Raw genomic sequence first — 15148 nt, forward strand, 5'->3', positions numbered from 1 at the left:
TAAAGCTGAAGGCCCTGAGACTTAATGGAAGTTAAGTCACTTGAGTGCTGAAGCCAGAACTGGAATTCAGGTTTGGCTGCTTCTAGAGCTTGCTCCTCATAACCACCATGTTGGGATACCTCCACAGGTCCAGCAGCTTAAACAGATGGCCATAAATCAAATCTACATCCATAAACCAAATCTATGACACCCTAAGGAGACATGCCACTGTGTTAGTGAAGATGTTAGGGCAATTTATGCGTATTGAATATGTAGCTTTCTGCCTTCATGTATATTCATTTGAATTCATTCATTCACTCACTCATCCATTAAACAAAGATTTACTGAGCATCGGCTATGTATATGCTATGTTACTAAGCACAATTAGGAATAAGTGAGTACAAGGGAAACAAAAGTGAATTAGACAGATTCTGCTTTTAAGAGCTTACATGGGAAGTTAGAGATACATGTAACTAGCTTCAGAGTTACAAATAAAGGAGTGAGGTGTCTTCTGGGTGTGTGTCTGCACGTGTGCAAACACAAGCATGTATGTGCATGTGTTTGGCAACTGGTTATGGCTAAAGAGAGAGCTCTAAACTTGAACAAATGCAGGGAGGTAGGAAATTAAAAAATGACTTCAAGATGATTAGTTTGGCTAGTGTGAAGGGCCCTTAAAAGGGATGGAAGGTAAGACTGGAACTATCAGCAAACCACCATACTTCACATTCAGAGGAGTGATGCAATTGGTTCTGTGCTTCAGCAAGAGTCTCTGGCATTACTATAAGTAGGGGTCAGCAAACCATAGCACGTGGGTCAATTTAGTCCATGGCCACTAAGCTAACAAAGGTTTTTATACCTTAAAGAGTTGTTTGAAAGTCAATAAGCAAGTAAACAGAAAAATATGTGACAGAGACTGTATGCAGTACACAAAACCTAAAATACTTACCATCTGCCTCTTTATAGAGAAGTTTGTCAACCCCTGTAGTGTGTAGAATGGTTGTTGGGGGGATATTAGATTAGGGGAAACCAGGTTAATGGGGAACAGCAATAGGTTAGGAAAGGAACAGCAAGGGGATGGTTGAGAGTATAGACTTTGGAAATTCTGGAGCCTGGAGGAAAACAAGGCTTGATACGTGTGCATTTGGGAGTTGTCTCAAAATGGTAACTGAAGTCAGAATAATGAACGAAAGGGAAGAGAGCAAAGAATTGATCTTTGATAAACATCTGCTTACAGTGTGGGGAGGAAGAAGAGAAACTAGCCACAGAAAGATAAATAATCTGTAAGAGACAGAATCTAGAGAGACTAACATCATTGAATCTATAGGAAAGAAACTTTGAAGAGGGAAGAGGAGCTGACAGTGTCAAATGCTACGGAGAAATTACTGAAAAGGACACAAACCCACAAACCTGATGGCCTAATATCTTTGCTTCAATTTATTCCATTAGCACATTTTCTACGTCCTTGGATTTTCCTTGCCTTAAGATGCCCTATCCAAGTGTCAGTGTGATGATACAAAGATGCTACAGTTTCAGCTGCCAGGACATAACAGTGTGTCCACTGTCTTCCAAATAAAGGTAGATACCAGTCCCCTCCTATCCTCCCCAAACCACCTCGTCTCTGTCTGTGAACATCCCTGGAAGCTCCTTAACTGATATCTTTAAAAATAAGTTTATTTTCATTCCTGCACATTCTGCATTGATGTACTGGATAAACATAATAGTCTAGTTGCAATGTTTGCTTCTAAATTTTAGAATCGTTATTGCAGATGAGAACCAACTATAGGAAAGCAGGAAGGAAGTTCATGTTGCCATACTACAAAGACCGTGAAATGCATTACAAAAGCCCCTAAGAAGCAGTCAGGGGATTAACATACAAAAGGTTTAGAACAATGATTGTAGAGAACAGGAGAGGTTATGACTACAGATGAATAAAGAGATTACCTAGGATTCTTCTAATTGAATTAGAACTGATGACTCAGCTTTGGGAGTGATGGCTTGGACTCTCAACTAGGCAAAGGACAAAAAAACTACACTTTAAAATATGCTTCCGTATAGATGACCTCAGGAATTTGATCTCAGACCAGCAAATTATGGAGAAGCTTGGCATTAAAGTTTGAGATGAAGGAAGTGATGGTGGTGGGGCAGTGGGGGGAGGGTGGGCAACTGTCCTTGGAGGTGGGAGTGGATTTTAAAATCTTGGATTTTAAAGCAGCATCAGTTTTGAATAGAGACATGATTCTCTGGTGTGACTGGGAAGTGGTGGCAAGATGAAGAGCACTGGCCCCTAGGAGGTCTAGCAGTTGTAAAATCAGCTCTAGAACCAAATACCTTAGCTGAACTTGGCAACGAATGGTTAGGCTGACCTCAGGGTATTATATCCCACTTCGTTTGTAAAGGGAATCACAAGAACCTCGCAGGATGTGGAGTGAAGAGGTGCTCCCTGTGCAATGCTTCCTGGGGTGTGTGCTAAGGGGAAGTACCTGGGCTCTGCAGCAGGACAGCCCCGGCGTGGCTCTTCCTGGCTGTGTGCACATGTCTTCACCTCTCCACCTCATTTCCCGCCCCTGCTCCCTTCAAGAGGAGAAAAACAATGCCTACCTCATTCCACCTCCTTTCTGAAGCATCTATGTCCATGGACACAATCCTTCAAAAATGGAAATTATTTTAATTCCATTTCTGATTTTAAAAATCCTAATTTCTCCTTAGCCTAGAGCTAGGGATACCCCACATTTCTTACCATAAATAGCTCTCATTAAAATGCAATTGGACCTTTCAGCAGGGGCCGTGATTAAGTGACAAGACAATTATCAGACAGAAAGAATCCCAGGGAACAGTCCCAGAAAAGTCCATTCAGCCTCATTTGATTTTATGACTTCCAACTGGTTCCTAGAATTTTGATCCTCACTGCCTCTCTAGGAAATGTGCAGGACTGCTGGAATGTACAGTTCTGGTACGCTTTCACAGTCACTGGCCTTAGCATTGGAAAATCACCACTACTCGGTTAGGGGAAAATCCCTGCTGCAGCCTGTGGAAGCTCAGGGTCTCATGCCCCTCCTTGGGAGTTGAGGTAGCAAGTGGGCTGACACGCTTTGAGCAAACCCCACCCCCCACCCCGCTCCCTGGCTGGGAGGGCACCAGCGGCACTTCCAGGCGGGACAGAGGCTCTCCTGGGAGGCCAGCAAGTCCTGACCATGACCGATCTGCATGCAGCTGTTCTATACCAGGCAGCCAGACGACTTAGGTCAGGTACTCCAGGATTAGAGGTGTTGTCCCATTCTCCCCAGCTCACGCCTCTTATCCCAAACCTGAAGGCTGCTAAAAGGCTTCTCATATGGGCCGTGTGGATGCTTTCTGGAGTTGGGTCTTGCTTACTTGAATCAAGTCTTTTTTTCTAAATATTTGTTTCCTCAAACTCAGAAATTGCCTCCTTTCCTCCCTCGTGGCAGCCTCAGTGAGCACCTGCGTATACCAGCCATCATCACACAGACAAGGACACCATTGTGGACAAGAAGATTCCAGCCCATGACCAAGGAGCCTGCAGTCTCGTGGGGAAACTGGCTGCAGGCGGCTCACTCTGGCTCCTCTCCTCCCAATCCACCTCCCCGTGGTTGAGCCTTTTAGGGTCTTATCCTGGTGCCCCTCTAGAGGAGCAGTGCTCCCCCGATGTCCCTGGAGATAATCATTCCAGGATGCCCACGCACACCTGAGATCGTCCAAAGCCCGAGTGAGGTCACTGTTCAGGTGTGAACTGCTCCTTTGCCTCCCCTTCAGCAGGGTGGCGTGTATGGCCTTTGAGAACAGTCTCCTCTTGCTGCAGCCCTCTATGAATTGACCCAGAGTGGGTAATTCACTAAATATGCTTCAATGAGACAATTTAAAAATACTTGGCGCAGAGAAGAAATACTACCGGTGTTGAATCTAGTTTCCAATTTACTAATCAAGTGAGTTCGTGTTTCCTCATCTGTGAGTTGAGGATAATAATTGCACCTTTCACACAGGGACAGCTGCCGAGATCATATGAGTTAACACGTGTGAAGATCTGGCACCCTGCCCTGCACGAAGCAAGCATTCCCTAAATATTAGCTCACTTTATTTCTGTTCACCCTAACAGAAGGTCTCTGTGATTAAACATTTCTAAGACATTTTCCCCAGAAGTAAGAAATGTTTCAGTAACTACTGAAGGACATTTCAGAAATAATGGAAATTCTCAGCCTTCCATGGGTACATTTTCCCATTTTCCACCTGTATAGATTAGCAGATTAGCCTAGACCCTGCGTCACTGAGGCAGCTCACACTAAGCGCATCAGTGATTCACTCGTCACAAGCCAAGTGCAACCCCATGCCTAAGAGAGGATCCACTGAAGCACCTTCCAGGAGGAAACCTTGTTCTCTCTTCAATTCACTGGGTGAGGCAATCAGGGCATCTGTGAGCTTCAGTAGGAAATATGCTAGAACCCTGCTACCCACACTTCATTAAATCCGAGCAGAAAATGCAGTGCCTTAGCTACTGAGGGGAGGAAGCTACAGGAGCCGTTGGAGCCTGAGGATAGTCGTGAACTTGGCCGGAAAGAAAACACAGTTGGTGTGTGATTTAAGAAAATGGTTAAACAGACAGAGGGAGAGTGGAGAGGGCTCTGCCACCCACGGAAACACTGTTACTCACCAGTTCCTTTTTCTTCATGCACTCCATGAGGATGATGAACAGATGCTGGGCTTGGGTTCGAGTGTACGTGAACGTCTTCTGGATGGTCACCAACAGCTGGTCCCTCAAAGACTCATTTATCAGTCTGCAGTGAAAAAAATGTCAATGTCAGGTTAATTCAGCTCCTATTTAATATCTATTTCTGACAAATAGAAAACATGAGAATGCATTATGAGGATTTACTTTAGGTAGGAGCTATTTCTTCCTGTATTTTTCTCATAGCAGTTATTTCAACTGTGGTAACTTTTTTAAAAGTACATTTAAAAATAAATCCATTTTAACATCTCAGAACCTAAATGAGTAAAGTAAGAAGATTGATTTAGTTCTTCTTTGGCTATCTCTTTTTTTCTTTTACATGGCATGCATCTAATGCCCTCTTGCTCAAGTGCTGTTATCAAAAAAAAATGCCTTCAATTAATCCTTTGCATCTTGGTAAAAATTTACTACATCACTTATTTGAAGGAGATTTAAGTGTCAACTTCATGTCTAACTGTGGAAAGAAAAACTATATTTCAGTAAGGGATTTTTGAGTATCAGTGAGGAGGAAAAACTTATGTCTCCTCTAAAATCATTTCATTTCTTTTACTTATCTGGCCTACAGTTCAGGTCATCATTATTTATGTGGTGCTTTACTATGTTGTTTGCCAACAAGAGTCTGACCCATAAAGAGGTATTATATTGATTACTCTATTAAAAGATAGTTTTCATAATATAGTGGAATGAATTAAAGCAAGGGAGGTGCATGATATTAAGAATGAATAAGCATGAGCCTGGCCAGAGGGTGGCAGGGCTGAGTAAGAGCATGATTGGCAGACAAAACAGCATGAACATACCTAGTTTGGAGGAAATAAAAGAAGACCAGTGTGGCTGGAACACAGAGAGCAAAAGACAGTAGAACAAAATGGGACTGCAGAAGGGGTGAGCCCAGGAAGGGTCACGGGGAATTTTCGAGATGGTGTGAGAGATTTTGGATTTCATCCCCCAGGCAATGAGAAACAGTCAAAGGATTTAAGTTGGAGGGTAACACGATTACATTTGTATTGTCAGGTAATTTTCTTGAAGAGTCAAGACATGAACACTCATACCTGGGCATATGTCTACTTGACAGGTAACCCATGTGGGTGAGTCTATAGATTTTTGCAATGTCAAATGTACATAAATGTTGTACATGGCTAATAACAGAAGAGATTCTCCTGATTAGCCACTTGATAGAGCTAATCATTTATTTGCAGGTGTTTAATTTTAACAACAACTCAAAATTTATTTTCCATTGCCTACCATCTGTAATGAAATCCCAGTTCCCCGAGGTCATTAACTGTTTGAGGGATCTGTCTGTCACTTGTATTCAGTTTGTCAGTTTGTAAAAAATTGAGTGCACCTTAGCTGACTGTGGGCTTCAGTGGTTAGGAGAGCTGAAAGACACTAAGCATCTTATACTTTTTAGCCCAATTTTGCAACTGACTGAAATTGTGCTTTTGGTTAAATCATTTGGCAACAAAGATCACGGAATTCTACTTCTAGAAGTACAAGAATTTTCTAGGTTGGTGTTTTCCAAAGCACGAGATAACTGTCACTGTTAGAGCAGAAATGAATTTAGGTGGAACAAAGGTGACAGGGTCCTTTCAAAGCACTAAGTTATATTCATTAATCATTAAATAATAGTTATTCTTGGTTTAGTTTTTTTTCCACTCTTCTGACTGCATCAAAAGGAAAAATTTCATTTTTGATGCTTCTTTGCCTTTAACAGCTCACAAACACTTGCAAATCTCCCCATTTTGACCAAGAAATAACAGGTTTTACATCCCATACTTTTTGCAGAGAGTTTACTATTGTTTTAAAAAAGACCCTGTGTGACATTTGACATGTTCATAGTGCATCAGGGTTTATGTCACACAACGGGCTTCACAGAGATCATCTCATTTGATTTTCGTAACAATTTGTGAGAGAAGCAGGTATTGGTGCCATTTTGCAGAAGAGGAGACAATGGCCCAAAGAGGTTAAATAAGGTATGTGAAGTCACATAGCTTGATGATCTGTGTCTCAGTTTTGTCTACAGAATTCAGCCTTTCTTCCACGGTATTGCTTTTCCTGACTGCAACCAATAAATATGTCTTTCTTAATCATCTGCATTGGAGGTGGAAATTTATGTGTAATTTGTTGTAGGAAATTGCTTTTCCTTTTCATGATATAGAGAATATCTGAAGGAAATCAGACAAGTTTGGAGAAGATAAGGAGAAACCAGTAAATGAGGACAATGGCAAAGTGCATTTAGTACATTGAAGATTATATTTGCTTCTAATTTTTCACAAGTATTTTCTATGCTGAACTAGATGTTTTCCACTTGGCACAAAGACTTACTATGTCTTCTCCACCGCACCTTTCTGGTTTTGTGGTCATACTCCTTATGATATCAAGAAGCCTACTTTCTTGAAATTATTACTGTCCTAGCTCTTCCCAGTTTTTCCTTCTGCACAACACTGGAATAATTTAACAATCTTGACTGTTATATTTAATCATGAGCAAAAAATAGAAACAAGCCCATTTTTGGATTTCTTTTTATGGCACCAGAATAGCGATTGAAAATCTCTTGACATTAAAACATGGTCATAGTACTATGTAAATTTTTAGTTCTAGAGTTGGTTATTTGACAAAGGGGTGCCTATTTATGGAAACTGTTAATTTGTGGCTCCATATGTACCAATGCTATTTCTGGCACACCTCAAATTAGAAGGATTTCTGATTTAGGAAGTGTAGTCATTGAAGTGAGGAAGAGCTCTACACTATGGCATTTGTGTCTGCATTTAAATGCTGTATTTGTGATCCGAAGCTTTCCAGATGAGTCATGGAGTGAATTTGAAATAGGTCAGTGTTCACCCAGAGCTCAGAGTACCCAACAAAACTTCCCATAGTTTGCTATTGGTATTCTGTTTAAATGCTGGTAATTCAACACACATTTCCATACTTTTCTCTGAATTTCATTACCTGCACTATCAGAGTTTTGTTTCTGGACTTAAAAATTGGAAAATGCATTTAGAATTCAATGGGACTCAAAGAGCTGGGCTTTGGCTAATGACTTTCGAGGAGAGGAATCCTTCTCATGTCCCCATAGACACTGTATTAACTTATTCAGATACAATATGAGAAAATTTTACTTATATAAATAAAAAATGATAGTTAATAATACCACAATTTGGTACTTACAAGACATCATTTCCCAAGAAATCTCTAATGCTTTAAAAAAAATGAAATTTTATCATTTGCTTGAAGCCAAAGCAAATTACTAAATTCAACATTAAGAGTACAGGAAGTTTACATGTCTTGCCTAAAGTCACAGAGAATGGTATTTTTATTTTCTTCTCTTCCCTTTCTCCTTCTTCTTTAGTAGAAGTTGTCACTTCTTCCCAAATGGATGGGGTCACAAGTAACAGTATGACTCTTCCCAGAGAGGCAGAACAGCATTGTAAATAAAAGCATCATGGTCACCAGGGCCAGGCTGTCTGGAGTGAAGCTGTCACTTGCTAGCTGTGTGATCTTGTGCAAATTATTTAATATTTCCATGTCATAATTTTGGTATATGTAAAATAGGAATTATAATAATACTGATCTCACAGACCTGTGAATATTAAATTAATCTTTGTTAAATGCTCAGAAAAGTGCCTGACACATAGCAAGTCCTATGTAAGCATTTGCTATTATTAAAGCACAGTCCTACAATGCTCCTTACGAAAGAGTCCCGGACTGGGTCTTCTTGTTAAATAGCACGACCAATGGCCGGGGCCTCTGCATGCTATGCAGAGCTCTCTCCCAGGATCAACAGTGCTTGGCACACTTGGTGAGCCCAGTGGTATAAGGACACTCCAACCTAGGCAGGAGAAACCACTTTCCCACTGCCAAAAGGTCAGAGATCACCATTCTTTCTTACATTTGGGAAACAGAGATGCTTAGATTTGGAGGTTTAATTATAATGAAGCCTTGCAAACACTCCATGCAGATATCTATCTATCTATCTGTCTGTCTGTCTATCTATCTATCCAATCATTCATTCATTCATTCATTCAATATTAGTACTTACTATATGCCAGGCACTGTGCTAGGGGTAAAGAGATGAACAGAATTCAGTCCTAGCCTCAGGGAACACACAGGATTGAGTATCAAATATTCTGGTCATTTATCAATGGGTAACACACCCCAAACATAGCAATGTAAAACAGCATTTATATATTATGTTGATAATTTGTGGGCCAAGAATTCAGACAGAGCACAGCAGAGGTGACTCATCTACACTCCATGATATCTCGGGCCTCAGCTGGAGAGGCTGGGGTGACTAAAGATGGCTATTGTGGCTCAACTGGAGCCAAATGTCTGGGACCTCAATCCTTCTTTACGTGGTGTCTGCTGGGGCTGGAATGTCCAAGATGGCTTCTTTACTTCCCAGTCTGGTACATGGCCTGGGATGGCTGAAAGAACTGAGGGCTGGGGGGCATTACTCTCTGGTGGTTGCAGGGTGGCTGGACCTCTTACAGGGCAGCTGACTCCTCTCAAAGGAAGGGATTCCAAGAGAGAGTGTTCGAAGAGACCCAGGCAGAAACTGCAAGGCTTCTTATGACTTATCCTCAGAAGTCACACGATATCATTTCCTTAACATTCAATTAAGCAAGCAAGTCACCAAGAGCAGACCAGGTTCAAGAGGAGGGAAGGAATAGACTATTTCTCGATGGGAGGAAAACATAAATGTGCAGAGAAGGAATATACTGATGGTGATGATCCTGGAGACAAGCAACTCCAACAAGTGATTCTGTTCAGATGAGACATTGTAAAGCATTTTTCTATATTTCAGTGATAAACAGCCTCCATTGACTTATTTTGAGTTCTCATTTTTTAACAGTTTATTATAATGAGACCCACCATTTTCCATAAAAGTGATAGTCTAACCACTCATAAGTATTTTCAAAATGTTATTATTGATTTGAAGCATAGAACCTGTAGCTAGTTTCTGTTTTACTCTAGCTGCCTATTTACATCTATTTAGCACCTACAGTGTACCAGGAATTTATTTTAGGCCTTGGGCTCCTGTCTAGAGCCTTTTTTTTCATGGATACCATCATCACATTTGTCCCACAAATATTGTTTCTAAAGGAAAATGTATGCATGCTTGGGGCAACCACTAAAGCTCAGATTAAGTTACCATAAAAAACAGTGGGTTATTTTCTTGATGCCCTCATCTCACTCTGGGGTCTGTGTATAAAGATGAGGCAACAACAGCACCTGTTGGCTTTGGCAACTCCTGCCAGAAACTAGATAACAGAGAAATCTGACTTCCTAAAATATTGTTCACGCTGACCTCATTCTTGATCTACCTTAGGTTGGACTCTTACATCTTACTCACATGGCACCAACAGACCACTAATTGATTTCTTCTCTATCTTCCTCAAATCCATTCCCCACCATGTCAATTGAATGGCTCTCCTATAAAGCAAATATGATTCTATCACATTCTTCTTAAAACCCTGCAATAGCTTCCCATCCCTAGAAAGATAACATCTCAACTTGCATATGGCATTTAAGGCTTATCACAGTCTCTCTCCCCAGCTAGGCTGCTCTCCTACCACTCTCTCACACATATTCTATGAAATACTGTTATCACCCAAATACACCCAACTCCTGCATGCCTCTATGCCCTTGAACTTGCTGGATGTGCTGTTTGAAATACTCTCTCCGTTTGATCTCATCAATCAAAACTCACCATTCATAATTCAGCTGAAACTTCACCTCCTGTGTGAAAGTCTCTGATTACCACTCTCGTGATGTTCCCAAAGCACCTGATACTACAATTATTATAGCATATGGAAATTATTTATTTACATTTGTCGCCCTCCAGTAGATTATGAAATCCTTGAAGCAGTGATTGCATTTTAACATTGTCTGTACCTATGCTCTAGAAGAGTACCTAGTTCAACACCGGTTCTAGAAGAATGTTTGTAGACTGAGTAGCTGCCTACTTTGGGGCAGCTCACCAGGTGGTCTTCCCCACTCCCCTTTGCTCCTTGTGCTGGGATGGACTTCAAACCTGCTTGGCAGAGTAGGAGAAGTGGGAGAAATGACATAGGGTTTTGCTCCCCTGTGATTTGACTTTCTTGATCCTTTTTCTTTCAATCAGATTCGTTTCTAAGAAATATTCTTGGTCTCTGTGAGTTCTGCTTTGAACTCACAGGATATTTAGAAATGAATTGGTCACTCAACTCAAAAACCGTATTTGGTTCTACTTCTGGAGACCGTTTCCGCCCCCTTGAATTGCTTTGTAGTTTTTGTCGGGAGCAGATGCTTATTCACTTGTCTCCCCCATAACACTTTGGACAATGCCTTTCCCAAAAAAGTGCTCAATATCAATAATTTTATGAAGACTGTAAGGATTTTAGTGATATCAAGATAATTTCCTTCACACAGATCTTGGTGTTTATAATGCCAACTGCAAGTAATTATTATCACATAAAAATCAACTCAAGATACGTCTACATTTTTTCAATGAATTTCCCTATCATACATAGAAGGGGTGAGGTCAGATTTGCAATCTCCTATTAAGACGGAATGTTATAATTAAGGCACTATGATATGGTGCCTTTGGTTGGAATGCAGTTCTTTAATTTACTATTTGAGGGACCTGAGGTGGGTTATTCAATCTCTTTAAGCCTTTATCTCCTTACCTGTTGAAAGGGGGTAGAATATGTCTTTTAAGGTTGATGTATTTGGGGAAAAAAAAAAAGATCAGGTATAGAAAGCACTTAGCACTGTTCCTGGCACATAGTAGCTGTTCAATAATAGGTAGTTTTTTCATATTATTAAATACCCTAGGAGGGTAATTCACACCTGCAGGGAATCCCAATGATAACTTAGCTCAGGCCTGAAGCCAGGTACTGGGTATGCAAATTAGCTGGAGGAGACCATTCCTATGGGGAGAGAAAAATCACAGTATTTCTATAAAAGCTGGTTGGAGCAGGTCTGTGAATGAGATGGAAAAGCTACAATTAAAAACCACTTAGAAAGAAGGGTGTCAATGAAAAGAACTCATTAGTTCTTGGAATTTGTTCATTAATATCATGTAAAAACAAGCAAGTGATGCTAAGATACCCTAAAACCATTACTCTAGAGAATTTTATGTCATCTTGAAGGTGCTAGGATCAGAACTCTTACTTGACTATGACCTCCTCCTGAAGCTTAAATTTTGATACTTTTGGAGTCTGTACATTCCAGGAAAAGTGCTAATCTGAATATTTTACTGAGGAATTGGAAGTTCAGGATAAAGGAGTGATACAACTTCAGAGCAACCATTTTATAGATGAAGATCCTGAAACTGCAGGGGTAAACTGACTTTCTAAAGATTATACAGCTGAAAGCATCAACACCTGGCTTAGAGGACAAGAGAATCAGAAGGAAGAATCTCTGATAATGAATTACACTAACCTAAATATATAGGCTCAGCTCAGTGTAGTAAAGTTAGTGATCTATTCTTTAAATGACTGGGTACAAGCGGAGATTTCTTCTGTTTCATCTCCGAGACAGGATGTTATATATCTCATGTGTGAGGAGGCTGAGAAATGTGATTTCAAAGATTCACTACTTTCTCAGAGTTACTACCTTAACTCATCAGATACCCAAAGTTCCTTTTAATTAATTAAAAGCCAAATAAATATTTTGCTCAACAATTAAGGCTCTAAGGGTGATTCTTGGGATAAGTGATATTTCATGTTAAAGTCACTTAGCTGTAACTGACTGTTGATCGTTTTCAGAAAGCACTAGTTGGATAAACTTGGGGAAGAAATGAATAGAATGCAGAAAAGTCAACAATAGATGGAATGTGGTGGGTGTAGAAAATTACTTAGGCCAACATTTTACTGATGATCAATGGATACAAATGGCCTCTAATAGCTAAGACCTGTAAGAAATAGTACCTCTGATCCTGTTTTAACATCCAGCCCAGAAAACTTTTTTCACCCGGGTTTTTCCTGAGGGTTCCCATCTAGCAATGTGAAGTAGTTAAAAGGATCTTTAAAAAGCTCCTTATAATTGAGCAGAATGCACACATTTTGATGGTACAGTCTACTCTCTGACAAATTTCACTTACCACCACCCATAGAGGGATGCGTCTTTCTTTTTCTTTCTATTTCTTTTCCTCCCTTCCTCTCTCTCTCTCCCTTCCTTCCTATTATCCACCTTCTATCTATCTATCTATCTATCTATCTATCTATCTATCTATCTACCTACTTTTTTTACCCACTCTAGAATCCTGAGCCAGATAAAGTAAAACAGAAGGCAGAGACACACATACAAAAGGAAACAGAAGGTGGGTGGTGAGGTGGGGTTGAGGGTGGTGGTAAGAAGCAGTTAATACCTAATATAAGACAAACTTTGTTCTATGCATCTTACATTTGGCACTTCATAAAGACAGATTAAGTTAAGAAAATCCTAACTAGACTGTAACCCCTTGGATGCATGGACCGCATGCTGTATTACTTGTGTACCCTTCCTCTCAGTGCTCATCAAGGTGCTGAAGACACAGGCTCCTCCACTATCCCCTTAGCTTGATTCCTGACACTATTTTCCTTTTACCCAGAGTCTATCACCTACTAAAATATGTTTATTTATTATGTTTATTACTTATTATCTATCTAACTCTGCTACATTAGAAACTCCATAACAGCAGAAATGTTTGTCTATCTGGTTCACAGGAGTGTCTCTGCCCACACCTAGAGCAGTGTCTGGAATGTGTCCAAAAATATCTGTTGAATGACTGAATACATAATGTTGGTTGGATGAAAAAATGTAATTAAAAAAAATGAAGGGAACAATTTCTCATAACACTGGAAATCTGTCAGACACTCAAAGATTCCCAGTTTGGTAAAATCCAATTACAGAAATGCCAGAGCTGTGCTAGCTATTAGCCACCTGTGGCAATTCGAATTTAAATTTGTTACAATTGAATAAAATTTCAAATTCAATTCCTTAGTCACTCTAGCCACAATTCAAGAAAGGGCTCAGTGTCTATCTGACTGGACAGCAGAGATATAGAACATTTCCATCATCACAAAAAGTTCTACTGGACAGTGTTGCTCCTGAGGCAGACAGAAGTGCCAAACCCTCCATCTTAGACAGGGACTAGCAGGACATTAAGGTGAAAAATCCTAAACAGTGCTGGCTGCATCTCTGCAATTTCTCTTCTTTCCATTGTCTTTGGTTATGAATGTGCCCAGGAATAGAAATTGAATTGTTGCCAAAGGATACAGGGTCAGGTAGCCTCTCTGCTGCCAAAATCGTAAGGAAAACACATCCTCTGATATCATTCCAAGTGAAATCTCATCAGTGAATAGTGCACATAGCCAGGCAACAGGAACAGTCAAAGTTTTATTGTTTTAGGCCCCATATAAAAGACCCAATCAGAGCTGGAATGAGATGTGTAGGTTCCTTGGGCAGGCAAAATACTGGCACTTCTTCAAGTGACATGATTTGAAAAAATATTAATTTCAATTCCTCAAGTATGCTCTTGGGGAGTGGGTCAGGGGTGTGAAGGAAAAGAAGGATAAATCTCAATTTTCTCTCCCAGCAATTTGTCAAAGTACTCCTTCTAACCCCATACCCTACTTGATGAGATATTTGGGGCAAATAAAATTTTCTCTACTTTTGTACATATTCTGTGATGAATTAGTTCCTAGCTGTTTTTTAAAAAAATTATTCTTTTTCTTAATAAATAAATAGTCTATAGCCAATTGCAGTTTGCCCCTCAGTCCAGCTCCAAACAGTACTCACAATAAAGAGCTTCTCATCCTTCATACCCTATGCATTACACCTGTGTGGAAAGGTTCATAGCATCAGATAATTTAAAGACTGATGTGCTTTACAGTGTTGATAAAAAATTGACTATTTCCTAAATATCTTTTAGGCAGATAAGTTTCTTATTTTCCCCTTTGTTTCATAATTCAATGTGCTCCTGGATGATTGCCTTGTAGCAATATATGGGGCTATCTATAACATTTTGTTTTTATTCAAGAATAAGACTAGATATCTATGGTATTTTGACTATAAACGTCTTTCTTTGCATCATGGCTAGTCTATTACAGTAATCTTTCCTTTGAGTACAGATGTGGACTCAGAATCATTCTCAACACACCACTCTAGGAAGCTACCACCAGTTCATTATTATTGATGCTCAAGATGAAAACTATTTGTTACTCCTCCACTAGAGATAATAAAATCTCAAATAAACTATCAAATGGTGAAAACCAAGAAGATCATAAGGTCTCCAAGACACTGAACTATGGTTTCATTGGAATCTAGAGGAACCAACTCTTCATTGCTTACTCAAGACCTTCAGAGGTCACTGCTCATGAATGGACACTTCATTTACATTGAATAAACCTAGAAAACACAATCAACATGTATATCAATTATAGGACAGTTGTCCAACCATTAGGACAA

The 15148-nt window shown here is 40.0% G+C and overlaps 1 protein-coding gene across 1 annotated transcript in view; it reads right to left on the reverse strand.

Annotated features, from left to right (window-relative positions):
- TRPM3 (transient receptor potential cation channel subfamily M member 3) overlaps positions 1 to 15148 on the reverse strand; it is a 724277-nt gene that overhangs the window by 154082 nt on the left and 555047 nt on the right. Inside the window, exon 9 of the mRNA XM_064490266.1 lies at positions 4643 to 4766. Within this exon, the coding sequence (XP_064346336.1) occupies positions 4643 to 4766 (124 nt within the window). The remainder of the gene's footprint in view (positions 1 to 4642; positions 4767 to 15148) is intronic.

Source organism: Camelus dromedarius, chromosome 10 (assembly GCF_036321535.1).
Source record: "Camelus dromedarius isolate mCamDro1 chromosome 10, mCamDro1.pat, whole genome shotgun sequence".
NCBI classification, from domain to species: domain Eukaryota; kingdom Metazoa; phylum Chordata; class Mammalia; order Artiodactyla; family Camelidae; genus Camelus; species Camelus dromedarius.